We start from the raw sequence: 23,121 nt of genomic DNA on the forward strand, positions 1-23,121 counted from the left end.
AATATACTCATATATGCTTGGGAGGAAACTAGTTTTCAAAATATTTTCAAAGCAGTTGGAACAATTTTGAAATTAGCATCAACAAATTTTTTAAATTATTTATACTGTTAGACCAATTAAGTGCATTTCCAAGGATAGATCCAAAGTCTAGAAAAACTTAAGTCCAGAAAATCATTTTAGAAACAGAGAAGTTCATTGCAGCTTTATAATATTGGAAAAAAAAAAAGGCAACCTCAATGTCCACCAGTAGGTCAAGAGTTAAGCAAATTAAGATACATCTATCCATTTATTAAAAAACAGTACTGCTTTCCAGCTGTAATGATAGGTGCTAGAAAGACAAAAAAGATTAAGAGGTGATAACAGACTAATTTACACCATTTAAATAATGTTTAAGACGGATTTCAGTAAAACAAGGACATGTTTATGATATTCCTAGTGAAAAAAGATTAATCTGAAATTAATTACAGTTACATTAAATAAAAGATGCCAAAAAGGTTATTAGTAACAGTGGCTGCCTCTAACTGGTAAGTTTACGGGTTTATTTTTTTCCTTCTTTCTACTTTTCCAAACTTTCAAAATTTCCTAAATAAAAAAACAAATTTTACAGTTCTCCTTCAGAGCTATTAGTGCAAATGTTTAAGAACTATAAATCTGTCACAATACTGCCAGTTTACCTGTTACAATAATAAACTGCATTATTTGGATCCAGTTCTATTGCCTGTGTGTAACAATCCACTGCAGCAGCATAATTTTCTTCTTTCATGTGGTTATTGCCTAAAAAAGAAGTAATCAATAGGCACAGTAGGTATAATATACAGAAAAAATATAAGGTCTGAAAGATAAATTTTAATCATAGAAACCACAATAACATGAAGGTCAGCAACAAGAGTTTTCAGTCACACTGGAAATAAATTCTTTGGGTTTTTTGGGGGGGGGGATAGGTAATTAGGTTTATTTATTTATTTAATTTAAATTTTCTTTTCTTTAACAGAGGTACTGGGGATTGAACCCAGGACCTCATGCATGCTAAGCACTCACTCTACCACTGAGTTATACTCTCCCCTCCCCACACTGGAGATAAATTTTATATGTACTATAGAGTTGATACTCCTTAGCCTTCAGTGTGCTTGAATTATTTTAACAGTGCAGTCTTTAAAAATTAATGTTTATGTATCTTATAAAACCAGACTTCAATAAGTGAGTAAATGCAACAATGGTGATGATCTCATAGCAAAATCTAATCTCTTCTTACCTTCCTTATCTGCATCTCTCTTTCCTTTTAGAGCTGCCCCATCCTGTTCCAAATGGAACACCCCCCTCAATCACCATCTCAGTCTGGACCTGGTCCTCCCTGTCAAAATGTATACCTGCTGACAACCAAGCCCTCAGGACATGCTGAGTGGTTAAGCCAGTAAAGCTAATCATGTTAATATGTTATCAGCAGATAATATATTTATGTGCTATCCCTTCTGGAGACAGGTTCTTTTTAAAGGGGGATTATTGGAGATTAATTTCTAGAAAGAATTTCAGATAACCACAGCTAGCCCACAGGGTACTGATCTTCAGGAAGGGCATCTGCAGATACATCTGGCAATATTCAGCTATGTTAACAACTGGTCAGCAAGATAAGGGATTTCCTGTAGTTATCATTTCTATTCCAGTAAACAGAAAAAAGTGTCATGCTTACTTCTAAGAACCAATGGTCAAAATTGAAATTTTTAAAACACTGGAATTAGGAGGAAGGATTTATATCACAAAAGCCTCTATCATTCCTTCCAGCTTTCTCTAAACCAGAAGCTCTCCTATTAGCCTTGTTTTTTTAATAGATCATTAGTTACTTAATGAGAGAAGAAGAGTGTAAATTTGCAGAGAACAGGAACAGGAAGGTTAAAGGAAAGACAGGTAGATGAAAGCACTTAACATTATACGAAAGTTACTGCAAATAAGGACGCAGAAATGAGTATAAAGAGTGCTTGCTAAATGAAAATAAAAAGTGATTTCTACCCGGTTTCTTTCAGGAATGATAAAAAATGTTCTGTACTTGTGGTGATGGCTACATAACTCTGTGAATATACTAGAAATCAATTAATTCGTACATGTCAAAGGAGTAAATCACATGGTATGTCAATTACAGCTCAATGAAGCTGTTTTTTAAAAGTTAAAACATTAATTTAGATCCCCAACCCCAAAAAGAAATAGATATAACGCCTCTAAGGAAGCTAAAAGGATTACATAATTTTTATGACTTGAGCAAGAAATTACATTAGCCTCGGTACTTAAATAGATTTGCTTCTTCCTTGTAAAAAATTTAAATTTTGGGGGTTATTCTCTTGTTGCTGTTGAGTCTTTTTATCTTGGGATGGCATCTCAGGAGGACGAGGAGGAGTAAAATCTGTTGTATGTCTTTTCCTGTAAACCACATCAAATGTATAGATACTATAATATATATAGTATGTATATATACATATGCATATTGATACATATTAATGATAAAAAGCTTCAAGTGACAAAATATTCAATATACAAAAGCTCCGGACACAGATATTTGTGAAGATAAATATAAGCAGTGCAGAGCACTTTACAGTTATACACAGTACTCACCTGTCTCCTTTAATTAGCAAGATAACCCTATGAGACATGCCTGCACTTCTGTGACATGTCAGGGAATGACAGCAATGAATCCTTCTTGGTTTTGTCTGATCTTATTGCAGCACTTCAGAAGCAAAGAACACAAAAATATTGTGTGTACCAGAAAGTACTAGCTGGCTGGAAGCCTTAATTGACGCAGGTAAGTATAACATGCAGCCTGGAATAATCCTGTGCTTGACAGTCTACCCGGCCATCTGTTTTCACATGAACAGCACACCTGTTTAAATCTCAACTACTTTAACTTTATGTGTAACATGTCTTAGATGTGACATGTCTTAGTGAAAACAAAGAATAAGAGCTTTTGGTTAAAGGCAAAAGCAGTAAGGAATTCAGTCTACTCATGCTGCCACAGTAAAGGAGTCTCATTCTGCACCTTCCAACCCTAGATTTACTAACGTTCATTTCATCAAAACAAACTCTACAGGGAATGCAGTCTCCCAGTGTTCTGCCATGCAGAGGGAGTAAACATGAAAGGCAAAAAGAAAATTTCAATTTGCCGTTTAGGATCAGAGCTAAAGCAAGAGAGCTGCAAAAGCGAAATGGTAGTGGAGCATCTGACGCATCACTGAGGATTTCACCCACTGCAGAAATCTGAGTGGAAGGGAGAAAAATCAATTCAATTGTTTCCACTACAAACTACTATATGAAAAATGCATATGTCTCTGGATAGTTTAAATCCAAATTCTTCAGGGAATACTATAACTCAAATGACAATGAGGATCTGGTTGTTACTTTACTTTGCATGAAATTTATGAAAGTCATAATTGTAAAATTTTAAGTCATTGTAGTGATATCATTTCTTAGAGGAAATAAACAATTGAAAACTGAAGCCAGTCTGTCTGTTGGAAACACAGCACCTTCTAATGTAATCCAAAGAAGATAATCACCCCAGAGTGAAAATAAATAATGACAAAGACTAAGACAACGTTACTTAGAATTACAACATTATTTGTCTAGGTAAGAAAATCATGGTCTCAGTACTGTGGAACACTACACAGCCATTAAAAGCAGTGATACAGTGAACATTTATAGACCTAATAGAGAGGACCAGCCTCAAGGAATAGGAAAAGTATACTCTTTCGATATCTACCTTTTTAGACAACAAATGATTTTTTTTAACTCAACTGCCTTCTTCAAGGTATGCACTAAAGAAAAGGCTAGAAAATGGTTGTGAACCATTTTTGTATAGCTTCTGAATATCACATATTCCCTAATAACTCTCTGCCTATAAGACAGGGTATTTGTCGGTCCTCATTCACTGCTAACGATCAGGACTCTGCCTACAGTTTCTTAGTACAAATCTCGTAGGCCTGACCTGGCTTGCCTCTATAGCTTAACATAACTGACACGATGGAAAACCTGAATACAGATCCTCAATGGTCTCATTTATTAAAACCAAGTAGGCTTCAATAACCACTGTTAGAAAATTTAATAACTTAGTCATCAAACGTGCTGGCTAATAAACACTTAAGTCAAGTGCCATACACATACATTAACAAATTTCAAAAAACTCAAAAACACTAAATACACAAAAGTTAAAATAATACTGAAAATCATTTTCATGTCTTTAATTAAACATAAAGAATCTAGGATCCTAGAGTACACACAGCAAACACAATCACCTTTTCAGATACCCGTTTCATTAGTTTTACTCACAACAGATCTGCTCCTCTTGAAGCAAGCCATACCTATACTGTCCCCAAGCCATTTCTATATTTCCAGGCTTCTTCCTTATCACATTCATTTCTGCTTCACAAATGCCACGTGGACTTATGACAATCCAGTCTTGGCAGTGTAAACCAGAATCTTATTAGTTGACAGAGTCACTTTCTCCAGAGTTACAGTAAGTTTTACTAAATAAGTAATTTTTCCATGAAATATTCACCTTCATCTTTTAATTGGTCAGCTTTTCCCACATCTTCAGGCACCGAGTTTGAAAGGGGCAGAATGTCATTCTGAAATTAAATAAAATACAAAGTACTTCCATTTAGATACATAAAGAGTCATCCCAGAGAACATTAAATAATCATGACTTGCCCATCACTATAGCAAATCACCCGTAATTCCATGCCATGAAATCAAGTATCTAAATAATAATGTTAGCAAGAAAAAGGGGGGAAGTCCTCTCATCTACTTTTATTAGAAGAGTGACTATGTGGAAATTTTCTAGAAAAAAATGGGCAACTGTGAATCAAAACCTTTTTTATTTGCTTTCCCCATACCAAGAAATCCTACTTCATAAGTAAAACATGGAATCAGTATATAAAGAATGGTAATAGAAACATGTTCAAGGGATTGTTTATATTAGTGATAATTTCCAAACATAGTGTTAATATCCTAAGAGATAGTCTACTAAGTCAAATTCACAGGTACCAAAAAAAGCATTTATAATATGATCCTATTATGTAAATATGTGCACACATACATACACATGCACACAGGCTGAAAATCAAAGACGGGAAACGTATACAAAAAAGGTTAACAGTAGAAATATTTGGAAGTAGGATTTTCAGTCTCTTCTTTCTCTCAGTCCATATTGTCCAAATTATTTAAAACGATGGACATATATTTATTTCCCCATAAGACAAAGAAAAATGTATAACACTCCTGTTCTTAGCACCTACTATCATCCTCAAACCTGTTTTGCAATAATAAGGTTCAAACTAAAGGTATCTAGGGAAGCTAAATAAAAATCTAGAAATGTCCTGAGTGGCACTGAGAACACAATGTATTTTTCCAATTTGAAAGATTCTTTTTAAAATGGCGTTGTTCTTAAACTTGACTTTAAAGTTCATAAATGTTTATAATTTTCAAGAAAGCATGATTTGTAACCAATATACCTATGTACCATATTTAAAATATATCCACCATTACCTTTGTCTTGAGTAAAATTTCAATAAACTTGATAGCGCTAACGCTGGAAATACACTGTGCTAGTTATACATAAATATTCACAAGTACAAGATCACTGATAAAGTATATGAGTTGTTCCTACTTTAAAAAAGTCTTTACCAACCATAAAGTATTAGAATAAAACTGTATAGAATCAAAATGAGAACCTTAATAAGCAGAGGTCACTACCTAAAACTGACTGTGTTGTCACTCAGGATGTAAGTGTAGTTCAAAGACATATTACTGCCCTGCAGTACTTGCTTCCAGGGTTCCATCTATTTCAAATCTTTTAACAAGCCTAGACAGTTTATGCATGAAAAAAGTGACTTTTGGAGGTCAGAAAAATGGCATATTGAAAAATGAATTATAATTCATTCTGTCTTTTACATCCTTCTGAATTATTTTAATGAAATTGCCACAGTTTTACAACTTTGAAATTTAATTCTCATATTCACTGAACACCTCTTTGAGCAGCCCATGACGTGAGGACAAGTGTTTGCCACTTTATATAAAAGGAAGGAATCCATTTAGCATATAAACTTAATTGGGGGGGGGGGGCGGGGACAGAAAAAACAGTATCCCAGAAATAAACTGCCCAATATAACAACCCAATACAACTGGTAAGGCAATAACTTCTTTAGTTGTAATAGTTGTGATACTGCTTCAACCAAGTTTTAGACTTTCTCCGCCATAATCTGCTAACAAACATATGTCATGAAGCCATAGCTGTTAAGGACTATTGAAGGATTGACACCACAAATACAACTAGGTAGATATACTACGGAGCCAGTCTTAAGAAACTATATTTTAGATACAATTAAATACAATCAGAAAGAAATGACCGGAAAAAAAAAAGGAGCTCTATTCAAATCGAGTATAACAGTCAATAAGTCAATCTGAGCTTTGAGGGGAGGAAAAAAAAAGTGACAATCTCTGCAGTAGTAGGTCAGTGGTGACAGGCGACATAGTGAGCAAATCCAAGTGCTGTCCCAAGCACAGGGGTCTCGGGCATCAAGGAGTAAAGAAGGTCGGCTTTGGCCATAGCCATGACCATGAGTCCCCTGAAATAGGACTCCCTAAGGAGGCCACAAGCTGGGACAATGAAATAACCACAGAAACCAAAGAGAAGAAAAAGGGATTCCCTGATAAGGAACACGGAGACATGCCACTGTCTCCTTACATCTTGTTGCAAACATACACTTCATCTGTCTATTCGATGAGTTCAAGTACAACTGCATTATCTTTTTTCCCAGTATGAAAAGAGGGAGCAAGCAGTTTACTGCCAAATTACCATCTCCGTTGCAACTCTAAGAACCTCTTCCCAACGAGTTCTAGAAACAGTCATGGCAGCACTCTTGGCAATGTCCCTGCCAGGCTGAAGGACACCCTGCCTGTTGCAGCTCCTCTCCTGAGCTCCTCATTCTGTACTGAAGCATGAATACAGAGCTAGAATAATCAAAGAAGTTCACGTGGCACCAAAATGTAATGAAAACCCACATGGGAGGTCCCCCTGAGGCCCTAAACTCACTAGCCTTAAAATTTTTCAGTCTTACAGTCCATATTTCCTGAAAAGGCCAGAAACCAGAGATCATGTAGGCAGTGGTCGGCAACAGGGATCAGAACACTTGGGTTTCAGTCTTGATTTTGCACATTGACCCTGAACCTTTCCATGTTTTAAAGATCCCCATCAGTGGCCAAACTTGATAAAATCTGTTTCTAACTGATGACTCAAATCCTGATGAATCTTTTTCTATATGGTTTCCTCCTAAACATTAAAACTTCTGTTTTCTATGTCATGTTTGAGGGGAATATTAATTCAGATCTAAGAAACCTAAAAACACCCAGATAATATAAAGAACTTAAAAAGTCAACTAAGACATACTAAATATAAGAGGGTGAAAGGATGAGAAGAGTTACTAACATGAAAATTTAAGCATATTAGAAGTTATATTTTAGGTTCCGAATAATATCCATGTGGGCAAACTATCTTATACCCAAGAAGAAGTTAGTTACTTATAGGCCTGGTCCCTCAAATACTAACAATCCAACATAATACTGCAGTTTTACTTAGATAATCAGATGATAAATGAGAGAACAATGACAGCTTACCTTACAGAAGGAATTTGTGAACATTTCTGTCAAAGGCTGTGAAACTGCTAGATGTGTATCTTCTGAGCTGATTTTAAAAACTGTCTCCAAGCACTGGATTGCAACTTGAAATAAATTTTAATAGTGAAAAAAAAATTAGCAACCTAAAAAAGAAACAACCTTTTTTTTTTTCCTGGTAGAACTCTGTACTGTGCAATCTGTGGTAATTCAGCATTTATGATCACAGAACATAAGGAAAACTAAACGGTTCAGCTGCAGAGATTTCTGTTTATAGACCAGCTATTGAGGGAAGAGAGCTTGGTTTCTTATTCCTCACTTAAAGAAAAACGTTACCTAAAATACAACTTCTCAATTTATGGATTACATCATATTCTTGTTAAAGGAACTCATTAACACCACATTCCCCATTACCAATATCTGATTAACCACCAATGTCCTAACGTCTTGAATTAAAATTTTTACAATTATCTTTTTTTAATGTGGGAAGTAGAATTCTCAACCTGATTAAGAATAGTAAGAGAAACAATCTTGGCACATAGGAAGCACTAAATATTAATCCTGGTGTACTTAATTAAGTGACAATAGGTTGGCTTTTAAAAATTCCTTCATGCATGCAAATTTATCAAGTACCTACTATGTACAAGATGCTGTTCTAAGGTGGTAGAGCTACAACAGTTAACCTAACACAAAAATCAGGATCCACATGATAAAACTTACACTTCATAGGAGGCAGACAAACACAGTAAGTAAAATCCATGGCATGTTAAGTGGTGACACATGCCTCATCTACATTTGGTGTAGGACAAGATAACCAGTATGGCTTGGATACAGACCAGGTAGAAAGACGTGCCTCACTGGATGATAAGGCATCTTGAATACGGTTTTTAAAGGATGTGGACTTCATGCTCTGGGCCAATGGAGGGCCATTAAAGATTTTCATGAAGAAGAACATAACTGGATTTGTCTCTAGATCTACAAGTCTGGTAAGAATGTTGAGAACGGATTACAGAGGGAAGCTGAAGAAGAAAATGGAAGCAAAAAACCAAGTGGGTTCCTACTTCAATGACCTAAACAGACAAGGAGCCTAAACTAGGGCAGGAGCAGTGAATAAAGCATATCCTGTCCTTTCTGCAAGTATTCAGTGAGGGGAAGGGAGGCAGATTCTTATCCTGGGAATGCTCTCCTTTGAAAAGGAATTCTCTCCTGGCTCAACAAGATGAGAATGTAGCCAAAATATCCAGTGTACTTCCAGACAGTGTGGAATAGATTCACTTACATTTGTATATGACTTTTTTAAAAAATTCGGTTTACTTAAACCAAAACCAAAAACAGTTTACCCATTTCTCCCATCTCTCACCCCCTGCTTCTGGCAACCACCAATCTGTTGTTTGTATCTATGAGCTTGGTTTTATGATTATTTATGTATTTATTTTTTAGAGTCTACATATCTATGAGCTTGGTTTTATGATTATTTATGTATTTATTTTTTAGAGTCTACATATAAGAGAGATCATAGGGTATTTGTCTAACTCTTACTTACAGATTCACGTACATTTGTGTATGACTTTTAAAAGATATATTATGTATTCACTGTTGTTCTGAGAAAATAAAAAGAAACATTATTACTTTCACTAATCACAGAACAATGTTCCTTAGAAAAGACACTGAATAAGCAACTAAGTTGGCAACTACCAAAAGTCAAAAATGTCTTTTCGATAGAAAATAATCCACTGTTTACCCATCCTTCATTCTCTCCCTTTCTATCCCTACACCAAGTAGGCGTTCTTGTACTTACACTAAAAACACTGGGCCACAAGAAAATAGGATGAGAGCCTATTTTCTTGTGGCCATGAAGACAATTGATTAAAAACAATTAATGTATGTATGTATGTATGTATGTATGTATGTATACGTATCTATTTATTCTGGATCAGCATCTTTCCTCCCTGATCAGATCCGTCATTTCATATTTCTATTTTTGTACGTATCATACACACTATATTATATGCACTTAAATGTCTGTCTCTCATATTAGACTGTCTCCTTGAGGATAAGACTGGCATCTTATTCATCTTTGACTTTAATAGAATCTGACAAATAGTAGATGCTCAGTACATCCTACTTCTTTGTTTACAGTGGAAGTAATGGTTTAATTTCTGAGGAAATAAAAGTGATAAAATCTGTGGAAAAGAGCACTTCCCCCCACCCCAAAATATTAATTAATAGCCTTGTTAAAGATGGATGGAACTCCACCAAAGCTTTAACCAGAACCAGAATATGAAACTTCAGAGCTACACGCTGACAGGTGAAAAGTCCTTGAGGGGACTCGGGGGGATTTTTGCGTGCTATTTTGTCAGGGTAATCCAGTCCAACTCCTTTATCTCTGCTGCCACTAACCTGAGAACACAGATCTGGCACATTCTAGACACAATCAAGTATCACTAAAGGAGGTAACTGTTTTTTGTTTTGTTTTGTTTTAAACACAATTGTTTTTAAACCACTTTACTGAAGTATGATGACATGCAAGAATCTGCACATATTTAATGGACACAACTCGATGAGCTTGCAGATACACACACACCCATGAAACCGTCACCACCATCAAGGCCATGGACACAGACATACCCATCAGCTCCCAACACTTCCTCTTGTCCCCTCTAATGCTGTGTGTGTGTGTGTGTGTTAAGAATACCTGACGTAAGATTACCCCATTATCAGAGTTTAAGTATACAATCCAGTTAGCTATAGAACACTATGCTGTATAGTAGGTCTCTAGAACTTATTTATTTTACGTTACTGAAACTTTGAACCCTTTGACCATTACCTCCCATTTCCTCCTACCCTCGCCTGTATCAACAACCATTCTACTCTCTGCTTCTACGCATTTGACTATTTTAGATTCCTCATTAAGTAAACACCATTGTTTTGGTAAGTGAACTTGCTGCCAAACTGTTCAGTGTTCAACATTAACACTTACTTAGAGAGACATATGGTTTACTGAAAAAACCACCACAGCCTTGGAACTCAGGACTATCTCATTATCATTACTAATCGAGAGGAAAAAAAAAAAAATAACCTCGGTATTATAATTTATCTTGCTTTTACCTCAAGATTCTCACTTATGAAATGGGGATTATTACATGTGATCCTCCTTTCAGAGGTTCTACTCAGGAATAAGTCATAAAAATCTAAGGAAATTCTGTATACAATTCTGTTCCACTTTAACACCAAACAATAATAGTTTGTTTGGTACCAATGAAGAGAAAGACAAGTGAAGAATTCTAGTCAATACCACCATATCCCATCTGTATAGCACGTTATACCAAAGCTCCCATATACTATATACCTGCTATCACTGATTTTGATTCTCTTGACAAATCTATTAGCAGGAGGGGGGCAGAGAGCTCCACCTGATAGACTTAGAAATAAAGATACAGACCAACTAAGTGAGATGCTCAGGATCACTTGACTCGACTCATCAATTCAATTCCACAAATATTTACTTAGCACCTACTGTGTGTCAGGCACTTTTCTAGATGCTTTGTGTATACCAGTGAATAAAACAGAAAAGATCCCTGACTTCTTGGGGCTGCCATTCTAGTGGGGGATGGAGAGGTAGACTGTAGCCAGTAAACTACAAAAGGCAAAGAGCAGAGAACAGTGCAAAGAGGATGAGAGCGTGGGGAGCAGAGCAGGGAAGCAGGCTGCAGATTTAATGGATCCGCATTCAGAAAAGAGGTTTGGCAGACACTGGAAGGAGATGGGGGTAGAGAAAACAGCAAAAGCCCTTAGGAAAGAGTTTTTGGTGCATTTAGAGTGAGGAAGCTAATCTGACTAAAGCCAAATGAGAAAGAGGAGTCTGTAAACAACACATCACAGAAGTCCAAATTATACAGATTCCTTAAACAATGTAGTAACATGAAGAGTGTGCAAGATTTTGGGTGGAAAAATGATGGAATCTGACATACTCTGTTTTAAAAGATCACCAGTAGCTGTGTTGAGAATACTCAATGAAGCAGCAAATATCAAAGCAGAGAGACCAATCAGAGGCTATCACAGTAAAACAGATGAGAAATACTTAATTCTATCCAGGGGTGAGCTCAGTGGAGGTGGGTAAAAGCCAAGATATATTTTGAAAGTACAGCCAACAGGACTGACTAAACAATTAGATGCAGAGTCTAAGAAGAGACGAGTCCAGAATGGTAACAAAACTTTTGGCAACAAAACTTTTGGCCTGAGCACCTGAAAAGATGGAGTTAGGAAAGTCATCAACTGAGTTAGGCAAGTCATGGAATAGGACAGATTTTGCCTGGGAGGATCAGGAGTCCAGTTTTGGAAATGTTCAACTTGAGATGCCTGTTACATATACAGGTGGTGGTAGCTAGTAAGCAGTTGGATATAGGAGTCTGGAGTTCAGAAGAAAGGGCTGAGGCTACACATTTGACAGATAACAGCATATAAACAGAAAATATTTAATGCCAAGAAGCTGAACTATAACACCAAAAAAGTGAGTGTAGATAATGAAAAGAAGATCAAGCATTAGATGCTAGGTACTCCAGGTCAGGGAAAAGAAGAGGGATCAGCAAAGGAGACTGAGAAGGTGAAAACAATGAGATAAGAAGAAATCCAAGAGAGTATGAAGTATCCTGGAAGCCAAGTGAATAAAGTATACAGGTGGATGGGGATGAGGGACTGATCGTCAACTTTATCAATGGCAACTAATAAGCGAAATGAAGACTGAAAACGGGCCATTGAACTACATAACACAGAAATCACTGATGACCTTGATGAGAACAGTATAGTGGAGAGACGGAGGTAAAGGCCTATCTGGAGTGGGTTTAAGAATGAATAGAAGGAGAGAGAGTGCAGAAGCAAGTATAAACTCTTTCAAAGAGTTTCCCATCAAAAGGGAGACCAAAAAGGTAGGCAATGTCTGGGGAGGAGAAGGGGTGGTAGTGTGCCAAGAGTAATCAATTGCTGTTTTTGATGGTTTTAAGAAGGGAGCAATAATGGAAAGTTTATATCCAATGGAAATGAGCTAGCAGAAGTTGAAAAATTACTGATGTAAGACAAGGAAGGTAAATAATTAGAGTGAGAGCCTGGAGTAGGTGAGACAGGGTGGGATCCAGTCTGCTAGCAGAGGGTATCATTTAGAAAGGACAATGGATATTATCGACGGTGTCTTAGTCAGTCTGGGCTGCTATGACAGAATACCATAGACTGGGTGGCTTATAAACAATAGAAATTTATTTCTCATAGTTCTGGAGGCTGGGAAGTTCAAGATCAAGGTGCTGGCAGATTTGATGGCTGGTGAGGATCTGCTTTCTGGTTCACAGATGACACCTTCTTGCTGTGTCCTCACCCAGTACAAAAAAGGGAGCTCTCTGGGGTTTCTTTTACAAGGGGACTAATCCCAATCATGAGGACCTCACTTCCTAGTACCATCACACTGAGCAATAGGTTTCAACATAAGAATTTTGGGAGGACGCAAATATTTAGTCCATAGTACATGGTAATAGCTAGGCAGGCAGGCAGAATATGTGAGCATAGATGCTGGTGAGTGGGCAGATGGGGCAGGGGGAGTCTGTGGAAGTTGTTTTCTTATTAATTCAGTTTTTCTGGTGAAGAAGCAAGGTCATCAACTAAAAGTGAGTACAAGGGAGGACGTTTGGGGTTTTTAGAAGACAAAAGAAACTGTTAAAGTGGTCATCTAGGAAAGCAAAACTATGGACTTGGAACAGAGGGTAGGATTAAAGGTCCACCTGAGGCTCGTGGTCATAAATTCAAACTGGGGCTAGTTAGCAAAGCAGTGTGCTTTGCTTCATCTATACATAATCATGTGGATATGGGCACAGAGTAGGTGGAGAGCTGGATTTAAACAAGGTTGGGTTCTGCAAGAAAGGGAGAGATATACAAGGTCACGATTTTAATGATCAACCATGGAATTTAAGCTGGGTAGGAAGAGGGGTGTGAAATGGTAAGGGATCAACAGCTCAGAGGTATTGGTAGGGTCAAAGAATTGTTGGGGTAGGGATTCTAGAGGAAGTGAGCTGGACAGGCAGGCAGTAGTGGTCAGGAAGTGAAATGTTTAAGACAGAGATTATGGAGGATAGTGACAAGATCTAGGGAAGAGTTTCTCAACCACAGCAACTACTGGCATATTGTAGTAGACCATTTGTTGTTGTTGGGAGCCAACCTGTGCATTGTAGTATTGTCAGCAGCATCCATGGCCTCTAACAACTAGATGTTAGTAATACCAGCCCTCCAATCGTAACAGTCAAAAATATGTCCAGATATTGCAAAATTGCCCCTCACTGAGAACCACTGGTCCAGGGTATGACAAAGCAAGTAAGTGGCTGAGATTACTAGAGGAGAGAAAGTTAAGGAACTGAGTGCTGAGAGAACGGGAAGAATCATCTATGAGTGTACCGCAATTGCCAACAATTACAATAGGAGTAGTGCTAGAGAGACAGTGAACAGTAGCCACAACAATCAAAACATGAGGCAGATGTCAGTAGATGACAACAGTTAGGACGGACATAGTCTGATGATAAGGCTCAAAGCTGATAATATACCAGCTTCACCATAGTGGTAAAGCTGGTATTAAAACCAGGCTCCTCTCCCAGGTCTTTTTTAAATGTCTAGAAGGTGGGCAGACATTTTCACATGATTTCATATTCAATTAAATCAGACTCACAGAGTCAAAAATAGGGGTCGATCAAAAACAACTGGCACCATTTCTGACTGCCATATATAACACACAGCTGAAGGCACACATTTTTGGCTGAATACCATCCTAAAAATAGGACATAACATCTTGGTTTTTTAAAAAACTCTCAGTTTTCTTTCTGGCCCTTGAAAGTATTTTACTGCCTTTAATTACAAAGGAAACATCTTTTATTAAATGATTTCATTGATCTGTTTGCTACCGAGCAACCATAAACAGTTTCTTTAGATAACCAATCACCTTTGTCTTCACACAGTCTAACCATCAAGGAGGACAAAAGGACTGATTAAATGGACTAATTGCAATGTTTTCCAACTGTGTGTCACCTGCTCCTCTCACTGCCACCTGGAAAGATTTCATCTCACCAGATTGCAAGCAGATTTAGAGCAAATGCCCAATTTTCATCCCCACTTTCTAAAAACATATTCATAAGGGAACTCCTTGTTGAAATTGATAGACATGTCGCCAAGATGGGAAATTCAAATAGTACTGTTATTTATTAAATTCTCCCAAATGCACTGTCTCATTGTAATAATTAAGTCTTTAGGCCACAAGGAAGCTGGGCTCATTGAACATCCACAAGCCCATCTGCAGAATTCTCTCTTGTTATGGTTCAGCTGAATTTAAATTTTCTAATGCATAAACATGAAGCGGAAACAATGGTGTCAAAGAAATGTGATGCTGTCACCCAAATCCTGCTCAACTTTACAGATTATCGAATCGAATATTTAAAGCCCACATAAAACAAGAGTGAAATCTTCTCTTCCCCAATAGTAAGTCACCAGAACTTAATAATGATATAATTATTAGACTTTTACATAGTGCTTCTATGATGACTAAAGTGTTTTTCCATATTGATTCTAAACTGGATGTTTTCCTATCAGAAAGAGACAACAAGACCTTCAGAGTAAGAACCAGGATCTAAATCTCAGCTTTGCCACATATTAGCTGTGTTACGTTACTTAATCTATCTAGTTTCACTTACTTATCTGTTAAGTGGGGATCTGTTTCACTGTGGAGAAAAAATTCCATCTAATCCGAATAGCATAGTTCTGACACATAACAGTTGTTCAATAAATAAATAACAGTCCTCTTATTGTTAATTGAAACAAACAAAACAAGCCCCAGAGAATAAAAACATCATAACCTCATCGTTAGGTCTCTCTCCTTGAAAAAATCAACAAAATATTCCGATTTTGACATTACAGATCATAGAGTCAGTGTTATAGCTAATTTAGTCTTTATTTATACTTATAACACAAGTGAACAGAGAACAGGGCCTACCTTCCAAACTTTCTTGTTCATCTGAAGTATAAGCATCCATCTGACTTTGTTCCCGTAAGAAACGAATAACTGCATAAACCAGGTGCTTGATGGATGACATTTTAAAAGCGTAAACACTATTCCTCAGTAAGAAAAAGGAAAACACTGAACTGAGTAATTTTAAAGAATCAGTGAAGATTATAAATAACAAGGATCATAAGCTACATTAAAAGTGAAAAGCAAGGTGAGAGGGTATAGCTCACGTGGTAGAGAGCATGCTTAGCATTCAGGAGGTCCTGGGTTCAATTCCCAGTATTTCCTCCAAGAATAAATAAATAAGTAAACCTAATTTACCTTCTCCAACCAAAAAAAAAAAAAAAAAAAAAAGCAAGAACAAAAACCTGTATTACCTTCACTCCTTCCTCTTTTTAAAGAGTTCTAGAGAAGTATCCATATGGAAATGTATGACATATTTTCATTTATACCCAGTAATATTAGGTTACGTTAAACTTGCAAAAGCAAACTTTTTCTCAAAACATGTACAACATAAGCTGAGACTCTCATCGAATAGCTTGCTGTGTCTTAACGTTATATATATGGTACAGATCCAGATAAGGCCAGGGGTATAGATACAGTGTAGAAATCCCCCAAAGGCCTTAGTACTAAGTTGAGGGAGATTTCATACTGCTGACTCAGAAGCTGATCCACACTGAGCATCTTCTTCTATTTCATGAGATTTTTTTTTAAATGTATGCATAATTTGCATTCCACCTACTTTTGAAGGAGGAGAAAATTATGTGAAGAGGAAATATATTAATGAAAGGTTGTTCAACCATTGAATGTCATTTTTAATAAAAATGGCATTTCTATTTAATCAACAGACAATGTCAGAGAATCACTGCCTAAGTGGATGATACTACAAACAGACCAGTGCTCTCTGCAGTAGCTGTGCTCTCGTGGACAACCTGGAAGCTCCGGGTCATGTTCATTCACATGGAATACTATAGCATCCAAACAGTGGCGCAGGGCCAGACGGCATTAATGGCTTATTTCCACTAAATCGCATCATCCATCTGTGCCCCAGGTTCCCTAATTCAAAGCCAGGGTGTGGTACCCACCGCTAGGATGTTTATTATTGGTGTGCTTATTTTAAAGGCGAGTCCAGCCTATAGGCTACGGGGTTGCAAGTACTAAATAAGGACCCAGGGCAGAAGGGTGAAAAAAGAATGGAAAGGTAGGGGGAAAGGGAGTGCGAAGGGGAAATGGAGAAGTCCAACCTCCTCCGGGCTTTTCTCTTTTCCTCTCCCTAGAGCACATCGACCTCCTTCTCCCTCCCTTCAGTACCCGGGCCTCTCCTTGGCCCTGAAGGGGTTTGCTGCAGGTGCGTGGTGCAGGCCCAGTCTGGGGCGGCGGGAGATGCACCCTTCCCAGACGGAAGCCCCTTACCAGGCAAGAGGACGCGAGATGGTGGCAGCGGTCCCGAGGGCGTCCGTAAGCCGGTCCTCCTGCCCCCTGGTCCACGGGCTTGAGCCTGCCTCCGTTTCGCAGCACTGCCAGCGGTGGCCCAAACTTCCCCGGCTCCCAGGCCGCCGTCGCCCCTCAGCCCACCCGGCTGTGCGCTTTGCTCCCGGCTGCTGGGTCTCGCCAGAACCGCCCCCAGGGGCGGTACAAGCCGCGCGGGGCGGGGCGCCGGGCGGGGCGGGGCCGAGGCTCCGGCGGGGGCGGGGCCGGGGCGGGGCTGAAGTGGGCGCGGGCGTGGGGCTGCCGCACGTGGGAGGGCGCGGGCAGAGCCGGCCGCCGCAGCTGCTGTCGCCTCCGCTAGGCCGCCACGCGGCTTCCCGGCGCCCCGCTTCCCCCTCACCAAACCCGAGGACAACGCGCTCGCCGCCGCCGTCGCCTCTCGGCGCTCCCATGATCGCCCAGTGCCTTTCGGCTGTGCGAGGCCTCCACAGGTACCTCCCCTGCGCGGGCTAATCTTGACCGTGGGCAGGGCGGGGTCTTCTGCCCGGTCAGTGCCGGGCGCCCCGGCCCAGCCTTTCTCCGCAGCAACCCTACAACGCTCCTGGAACCCTCCCTCCCCGTGGCCCGCGTAGTCTACCCCAAGGGACGCCTGGCGCGGGAACTTGGGGCCACCTTTCCCTCCTCCGCTCCCTTGGGAGGGCATCCATTCCTCTTTGTTTGGGACTTGCCTCAGCCGCAAGCAGCGAGACTGGTCACAGGCCGGCCCCAAACGGATGCAGAAAGATGGTCGGGATAAGAAAATCATTTGACTTTCTCCCGCAACCGGAACTGCAGATCTGTCATTAAAAGTGCCAGCAGCTATAGACTTGAATAACAATTTTCATTTGCCCCTCATGCATACCATTGGCTTACAAATCGTTTAACATCCACACACGATAAAGCCGCTATGGTTTTGCTACTTATTTCTGCCCATGCTTTCTAGTGTCCTTTTTATTTACTTCTTCCCCATGAAACAGTCTGCCTCTTGCCGGGGAAAATTGACTTGGCCCAAAATGGAGGAAATAATTGCTTGCACAGGGTTTGGGGCAGCCTCAGCTGCTGATTTGGATTGCTTCCTAGCTCCCTAACCACACCCCTCTGCAGTAGACCAGTAGCAAGATGGTGAGAGAATTAAATTCTTTGCACGGATGTGCTGGATGGAGTGGTTTTCAGAAACAATGCCACTACCACCCCCATTCCCAAATTTAGCCTTGAACTGAAAATCCGAATGAAGATCCAACAGAAAAAGGAAAATGTGTGTTTCTTGCTAGATCCTTATAAAACTACTTTAGAACATATCAATCAGCATGTAAGCTTTTTAACAGTTTCCTGTTGTATGCTTCCAGTCATCTGTGGAGTTTTGTGCTGTTCAGTCCTTGTAGTTTTGGTGCATGCAGGAACAATAGAAATCATAAAGAGTTAATGTGATGATTTTGACCATGTTCCAGGATGTCCTTTTAGTCTGCAGGCTACAAGTGATATAGCTGTCAAATGAAGCTAAACCAACAAATGAAGAAATACATGTCTTCATATAACGCAGGTATAAAAAGAGAATACATTTCAAATAAGACAGTAGTTCTCAAACTTTTTAGTCTCAGGACCTCTTTACCACTCAAAACTTACTGAAGACTTAAGAGCTTCTGTTTACATGAGTTATATCTTTCCATATTTACCATATTAGAAATAAAACCAGGGAGATTTTTTAAGTATTTATTAGTTTATTTTAAAAACAATAATAAACTCATTACATGCATAAATAACATTTTTAATGGAAATAACTATTTCCCAAAATGTTTCCAAAAATGTCTGAGAAGAGTGACATGGGGTTTTTTTTTTTCCTTAGATTTTTTTTTCAGTTTTTTTTAATTGTAAAATATACACAAAATTTACCATTTTAATCTTTTTTAAGTGCACAGTTCAGTGGCACGAAGTGCATTCACATTGTTATGTAATCATTACCACTATCTGTCTCTGGAACTTTTTTTATCATCCCAAACTCATTAAACAGTAACTCCTCATTACCCGCTCTCTCAATCCTTGGTAACCACTATCCTTTCTGTCTCTATGAATTTGACTATTTTAAGTACTTCATGCTAGTGGAGTATTACAGTATCTGTTCTTCTGTGACTGTTTTATTTCACTTAGCATAATGTCTTTAAGGTTCATCCATGTTGTAGTATGTGTCAGAATTTCCTTCCTTTTTAAGATTCAATAGTATTTCATTGTATGGACATACCACATTTCATTTGTCCACTCATCCATCCATGGACATTGGATTGTTTCCATCTTTTGGCTGTTTTGAATAATACTGCTATGATCATTGATGTGCACATATCTGTTTAAGTCTCTGCTTTCAATTCTCTGTGGTATATACATAGAAAAGGGATTACTGGATCATATGGTAATTCTTTGTTTAATTTTTGAGGAACCACCATACTGTTTTCCACAGCAGCTGTACCATTTTACACTCCATTGACAAAGCACAAGAGTCCTGGTTTTTCTACATCTTCATCAACACTTGTTTTCTGGGTTTTGTTTTGTTTTCTTAAATAAGAATCACCCTTGGAGTAGCATTGTTTTGCACTTTTGTAAAACAAATCTGTGACTTAATGGAAGATAGCTGGATTCTTACATCTGCTTCTGCATTTACTCTGTTGCATTGATTAGTTTTGGATTAAGAAAATGAAGAAAATCCCACCTGTCATATATAGTTGGAAAAAGAGGTGTATTTTAATAGATTTTTTAAGATAATCATGGGTATTCTTTGATATCACATCAAAGTGTGACAAGTGGTAGTTTTTTAAAGGATGATTGCAACATGAAATATGAAACTATCAATGTACTTTTCCTACTGTGACATTAAAATCCATAGATCTGTCTTATAGTTTGAGTGATTTTGTAGTATCAAACACTGATCATTTGGAAAATAATCTTCACTGTGTTACACAGATCTTCCTTAATGTTGACACATTTCATTATATAATATCAAGCAATCATACTCCTTAATATCATCATCCCATTGCAAAAGTCATCAAATATTAGGAAGCTGGCAAGCTCATGGTGGCAGATACAATTTTTCAAAATTCTAATTTTCATTTGAAAGCTGGCATTTTTTCATTGATAACAAATACTTTCAGTAGTCTTCCTTGAAGTGACAGGCATACTTTCTTGAGAGAATCTCTGTCAAATACTTAAGTCTGAGTAACCGTAGTTTGTCTGCCAGTCGTTTTTTTCAAGTACCAATGGTGTTCTGTGAAAAAAGCAGCTATTTCAGCTCAAAGTTCAGTCAGTTGCACAAGTGCTTTTTATTCAGACAGCCAGAGCCCCTGGACAACCATTGTACCTAGGTATGCAGCAGGCGTGCTTTATGGCTACTTTGCCACACATATGTATTTAATGGTTGAGATTTAATAAAATTAATAATTTTTACTATCACACCAAGGACATTTTAAAGTGAAGTTGACATTATTTTTAGCCTGAGGGAGTGGCAGTGAAGAACATAGTGACTGCTAGAACAGTTTGGTGCCACTGCCTTGATTTGTTCTAAAGTGCCAACCATTTCATCTGCCATTGCTTCACCATCAGTGCAGGCATCAACCAAGTGAAAAGGTGAATAATGTCTTAGTATTATTACAAAATACTTTCAACCTCACGTACTTATTGAAATAGTCTCAACAACTATTCCCCATACACCCACCCAGGATGGCAGACCACATTTTGAGAACCATTGATATGTGTTATTCATATTCTTTGTTTATGCATGGAAGAAAATAAATGTTAAAAGCCATATAATTATTACTTTTTTAGAAGCTAACAATCTACCATTAATATATGAACTATTTTGTTACTTAAGGATATATATTGCCATTAATCAACTCCTACAGTAGTAGTAGCAGTCATCAACGTGTGGTTCGTGAGTGACTTAATCACAGAATCTCTTTGTTTCAACATCTGTATCTTCCTAAAGGAGTCAATACTTGACAACATGGAAGAACCTCTGTGTACTCTTGATATATTTTTCCTGTTCCTCTGACACTTGGGAATTCATTTTAGTGTTATGAGAGTAACTAGGTTTTTGTTCAACTGGCTTATGATTTCTCTTGGGTTTTCCTGTTGGTGGAGCTGCTGCGTACCCCCTCCCCAAAGCCAACTTGGCAGCCAGGATCATTGATGGGGGCTGTTAAGCCAATTACTTGGAAATAAGCAGATGGGGAATCTGGAGACTGGATTTCAATTGCTGTTTAGGTAGCCGTGTGACCTTAATTAAATCATCCAATTTCTTGGATTTCTCTCAAATTCCTTATTTTGTAGAATGAAAAGGAATAGACTAAATGATATCTAAGGTTTCTTTCAACTCTTGTTGCCATAGAAATAAAATCAGGAGAATTTCCCCTCCTTGAGGCCAGATTGTACAGCATACGAGCCAAGCAAAATCTAATGTGTACTATAGAGTGAGGGATGGATGGCATGGTCAAAGAAATGAGAGAGATGATTCAGCAGTATTTTGTCCAATTATAGCTAGAATAGCCCTAGTTTCCTCTTTCAACTAGAAAAGGAAGTTTGATTTATAAAGTTATAATAGCAATGCATGTTCATTGTAGAAAACTTAGAAAATATTGAGAAGCAAAAGAAAATATATACAATCCACCCATCCAGAAGAACCAATTACTAATAGCTTCCAAACTCTTTTCCATGTACAGACATTTTTAATAAATACAAGATTATATAATACATTCTATTGTAATTTTTATGTAATATAAACATCCTTCCATACTATAAACACCTATAATGTAGTCTATCTGGGGATGGATGACAATCCAAGTAATGCCTACTGTTGGACGTGTCATCTATTTCCAACTTCATGCTATGCGTAGCGGTGCTTAAATAAACATTTTTGCTGTTAAGTTTTTTCCTAAATCCTTAATTATTTCTTTAGTATGAGTTCTTAGCAATGGAATCTGTACATCAAAAGGTACACACATCTTTCAGGCTTTTGGTACTTACTACGTACCCTTCAAAATGTTTCTACCAAATTATGCTCTTAGTAGCAGAATATACAATGTTAGTTTCCTACACCTTTACCAACACCAGGCATTTTAATATTTTTTATCACTACCAATTTAATAAGTGGAAACTCCTCTTATTATAATTTGCATTTACTTATGTTATTGAAGGTTTATTTGGTGACTATAATTCCTTAACAAAAATTAAGAACTTGTGATTTAGAAACCAAAAAAGTTGTTTGTTTTCTGATGTGAGAAATTACTTATATGAGAAATATTAGACAGTCAGACAAATTAAATTACTGTCATTCATAAATGTAATAATGTTTATGTATCTGACTGTAATTAAATAAACTTGAAAATTTCCCACCAAATCCAGTAGCTATATATCCCAAATTTTTAAAACAACGGTGCTAGAAAAAGAAAAATAGACTAATAAAGTTTTTTTTTTTAAAGAAGAAAAGATGTTAAGTTTCAAGTATCAGAGGCTAGACTGAAATTATTTATAAAAATGAATTTTAGAAAGTTGTAAAGGAGGGTTTATTTTTGCTGTTGTTGTTTTGTCGCCTCTTTGGTTAAGAAAAAGCACGGAACTTCCATGGGGAGAAGCACCTAGATTAAAATATGAAGAATGAAGGAAACTGATGTTTATTGGGTGTATATGTGTATGCTAAGCTCTGCGTTAGAAAGACAGGTAGCAAAGTCGTCTGGACTAGACAGGTAGGCTGCAATAATCTGGAGCCAGCTTGCCTAAGTTTGAATGCTGGCTCTGCCACTGACTAGCACTGTGATTTCAGGCAGAGTTACCTAGCTTCTCTTTGTGTGTTTCCTCATCAGTAAATTTGGCTGATTTCTTCACTCACCGAATATTTATTATTATCTGCCAAACGGTAGTCTATCTAGGGATACAGCAATGGACCAAGCAGCCCAAAATCCCTGTGTTCATGGAGCTTACCTTTGAAGAAGAGACAACTAAGG

The 23,121-nt window shown here is 38.0% G+C and overlaps 2 protein-coding genes across 8 annotated transcripts in view; one reads left to right on the plus strand and one right to left on the minus strand.

The window, feature by feature from the left end:
* Window positions 1-17,256, minus strand: part of SGTB (small glutamine rich tetratricopeptide repeat containing beta) — a 40,183-nt gene extending 22,927 nt beyond the window's left edge. Inside the window, exons 1-5 of one of the 4 annotated variants that reach the window (XM_032473189.1) lie at window positions 17,087-17,256; window positions 15,662-15,783; window positions 7,651-7,754; window positions 4,535-4,604; window positions 675-774 (exon numbers count right to left, since the gene is read on the minus strand). In XM_032473189.1, coding sequence (XP_032329080.1) covers window positions 675-774; window positions 4,535-4,604; window positions 7,651-7,754; window positions 15,662-15,761 — 374 coding nt within the window. In that variant the 5' untranslated portion in view covers window positions 15,762-15,783; window positions 17,087-17,256. Of the gene's footprint in view, window positions 1-674; window positions 775-4,534; window positions 4,605-7,650; window positions 7,755-15,661; window positions 15,806-17,086 lie in introns of all 4 variants that reach the window. The other 3 variants (XM_032473208.1, XM_014560400.2, XM_032473215.1) reach the window with 3 other exon arrangements.
* The window catches only part of NLN (neurolysin), an 85,729-nt gene continuing 79,699 nt past the window's right edge, over window positions 17,092-23,121 (plus strand). For 3 of the 4 annotated variants that reach the window (XR_004317195.1, XM_032473134.1, XM_032473144.1), the window contains exon 1: window positions 17,092-17,592. Coding sequence is in view for 3 of the 4 variants with exons in the window: in XM_032473134.1 (XP_032329025.1) it covers window positions 17,105-17,592 (488 nt within the window). In the remaining variant the exon portion in view is untranslated. Of the gene's footprint in view, window positions 17,593-17,859; window positions 17,888-23,121 lie in introns of those variants that run through there. The other variant, XM_032473153.1, reaches the window with a different exon arrangement.

This window comes from Camelus ferus, chromosome 3 (assembly GCF_009834535.1).
Source record: "Camelus ferus isolate YT-003-E chromosome 3, BCGSAC_Cfer_1.0, whole genome shotgun sequence".
In the NCBI taxonomy this organism is placed as follows: Eukaryota; Metazoa; Chordata; class Mammalia; order Artiodactyla; family Camelidae; genus Camelus; species Camelus ferus.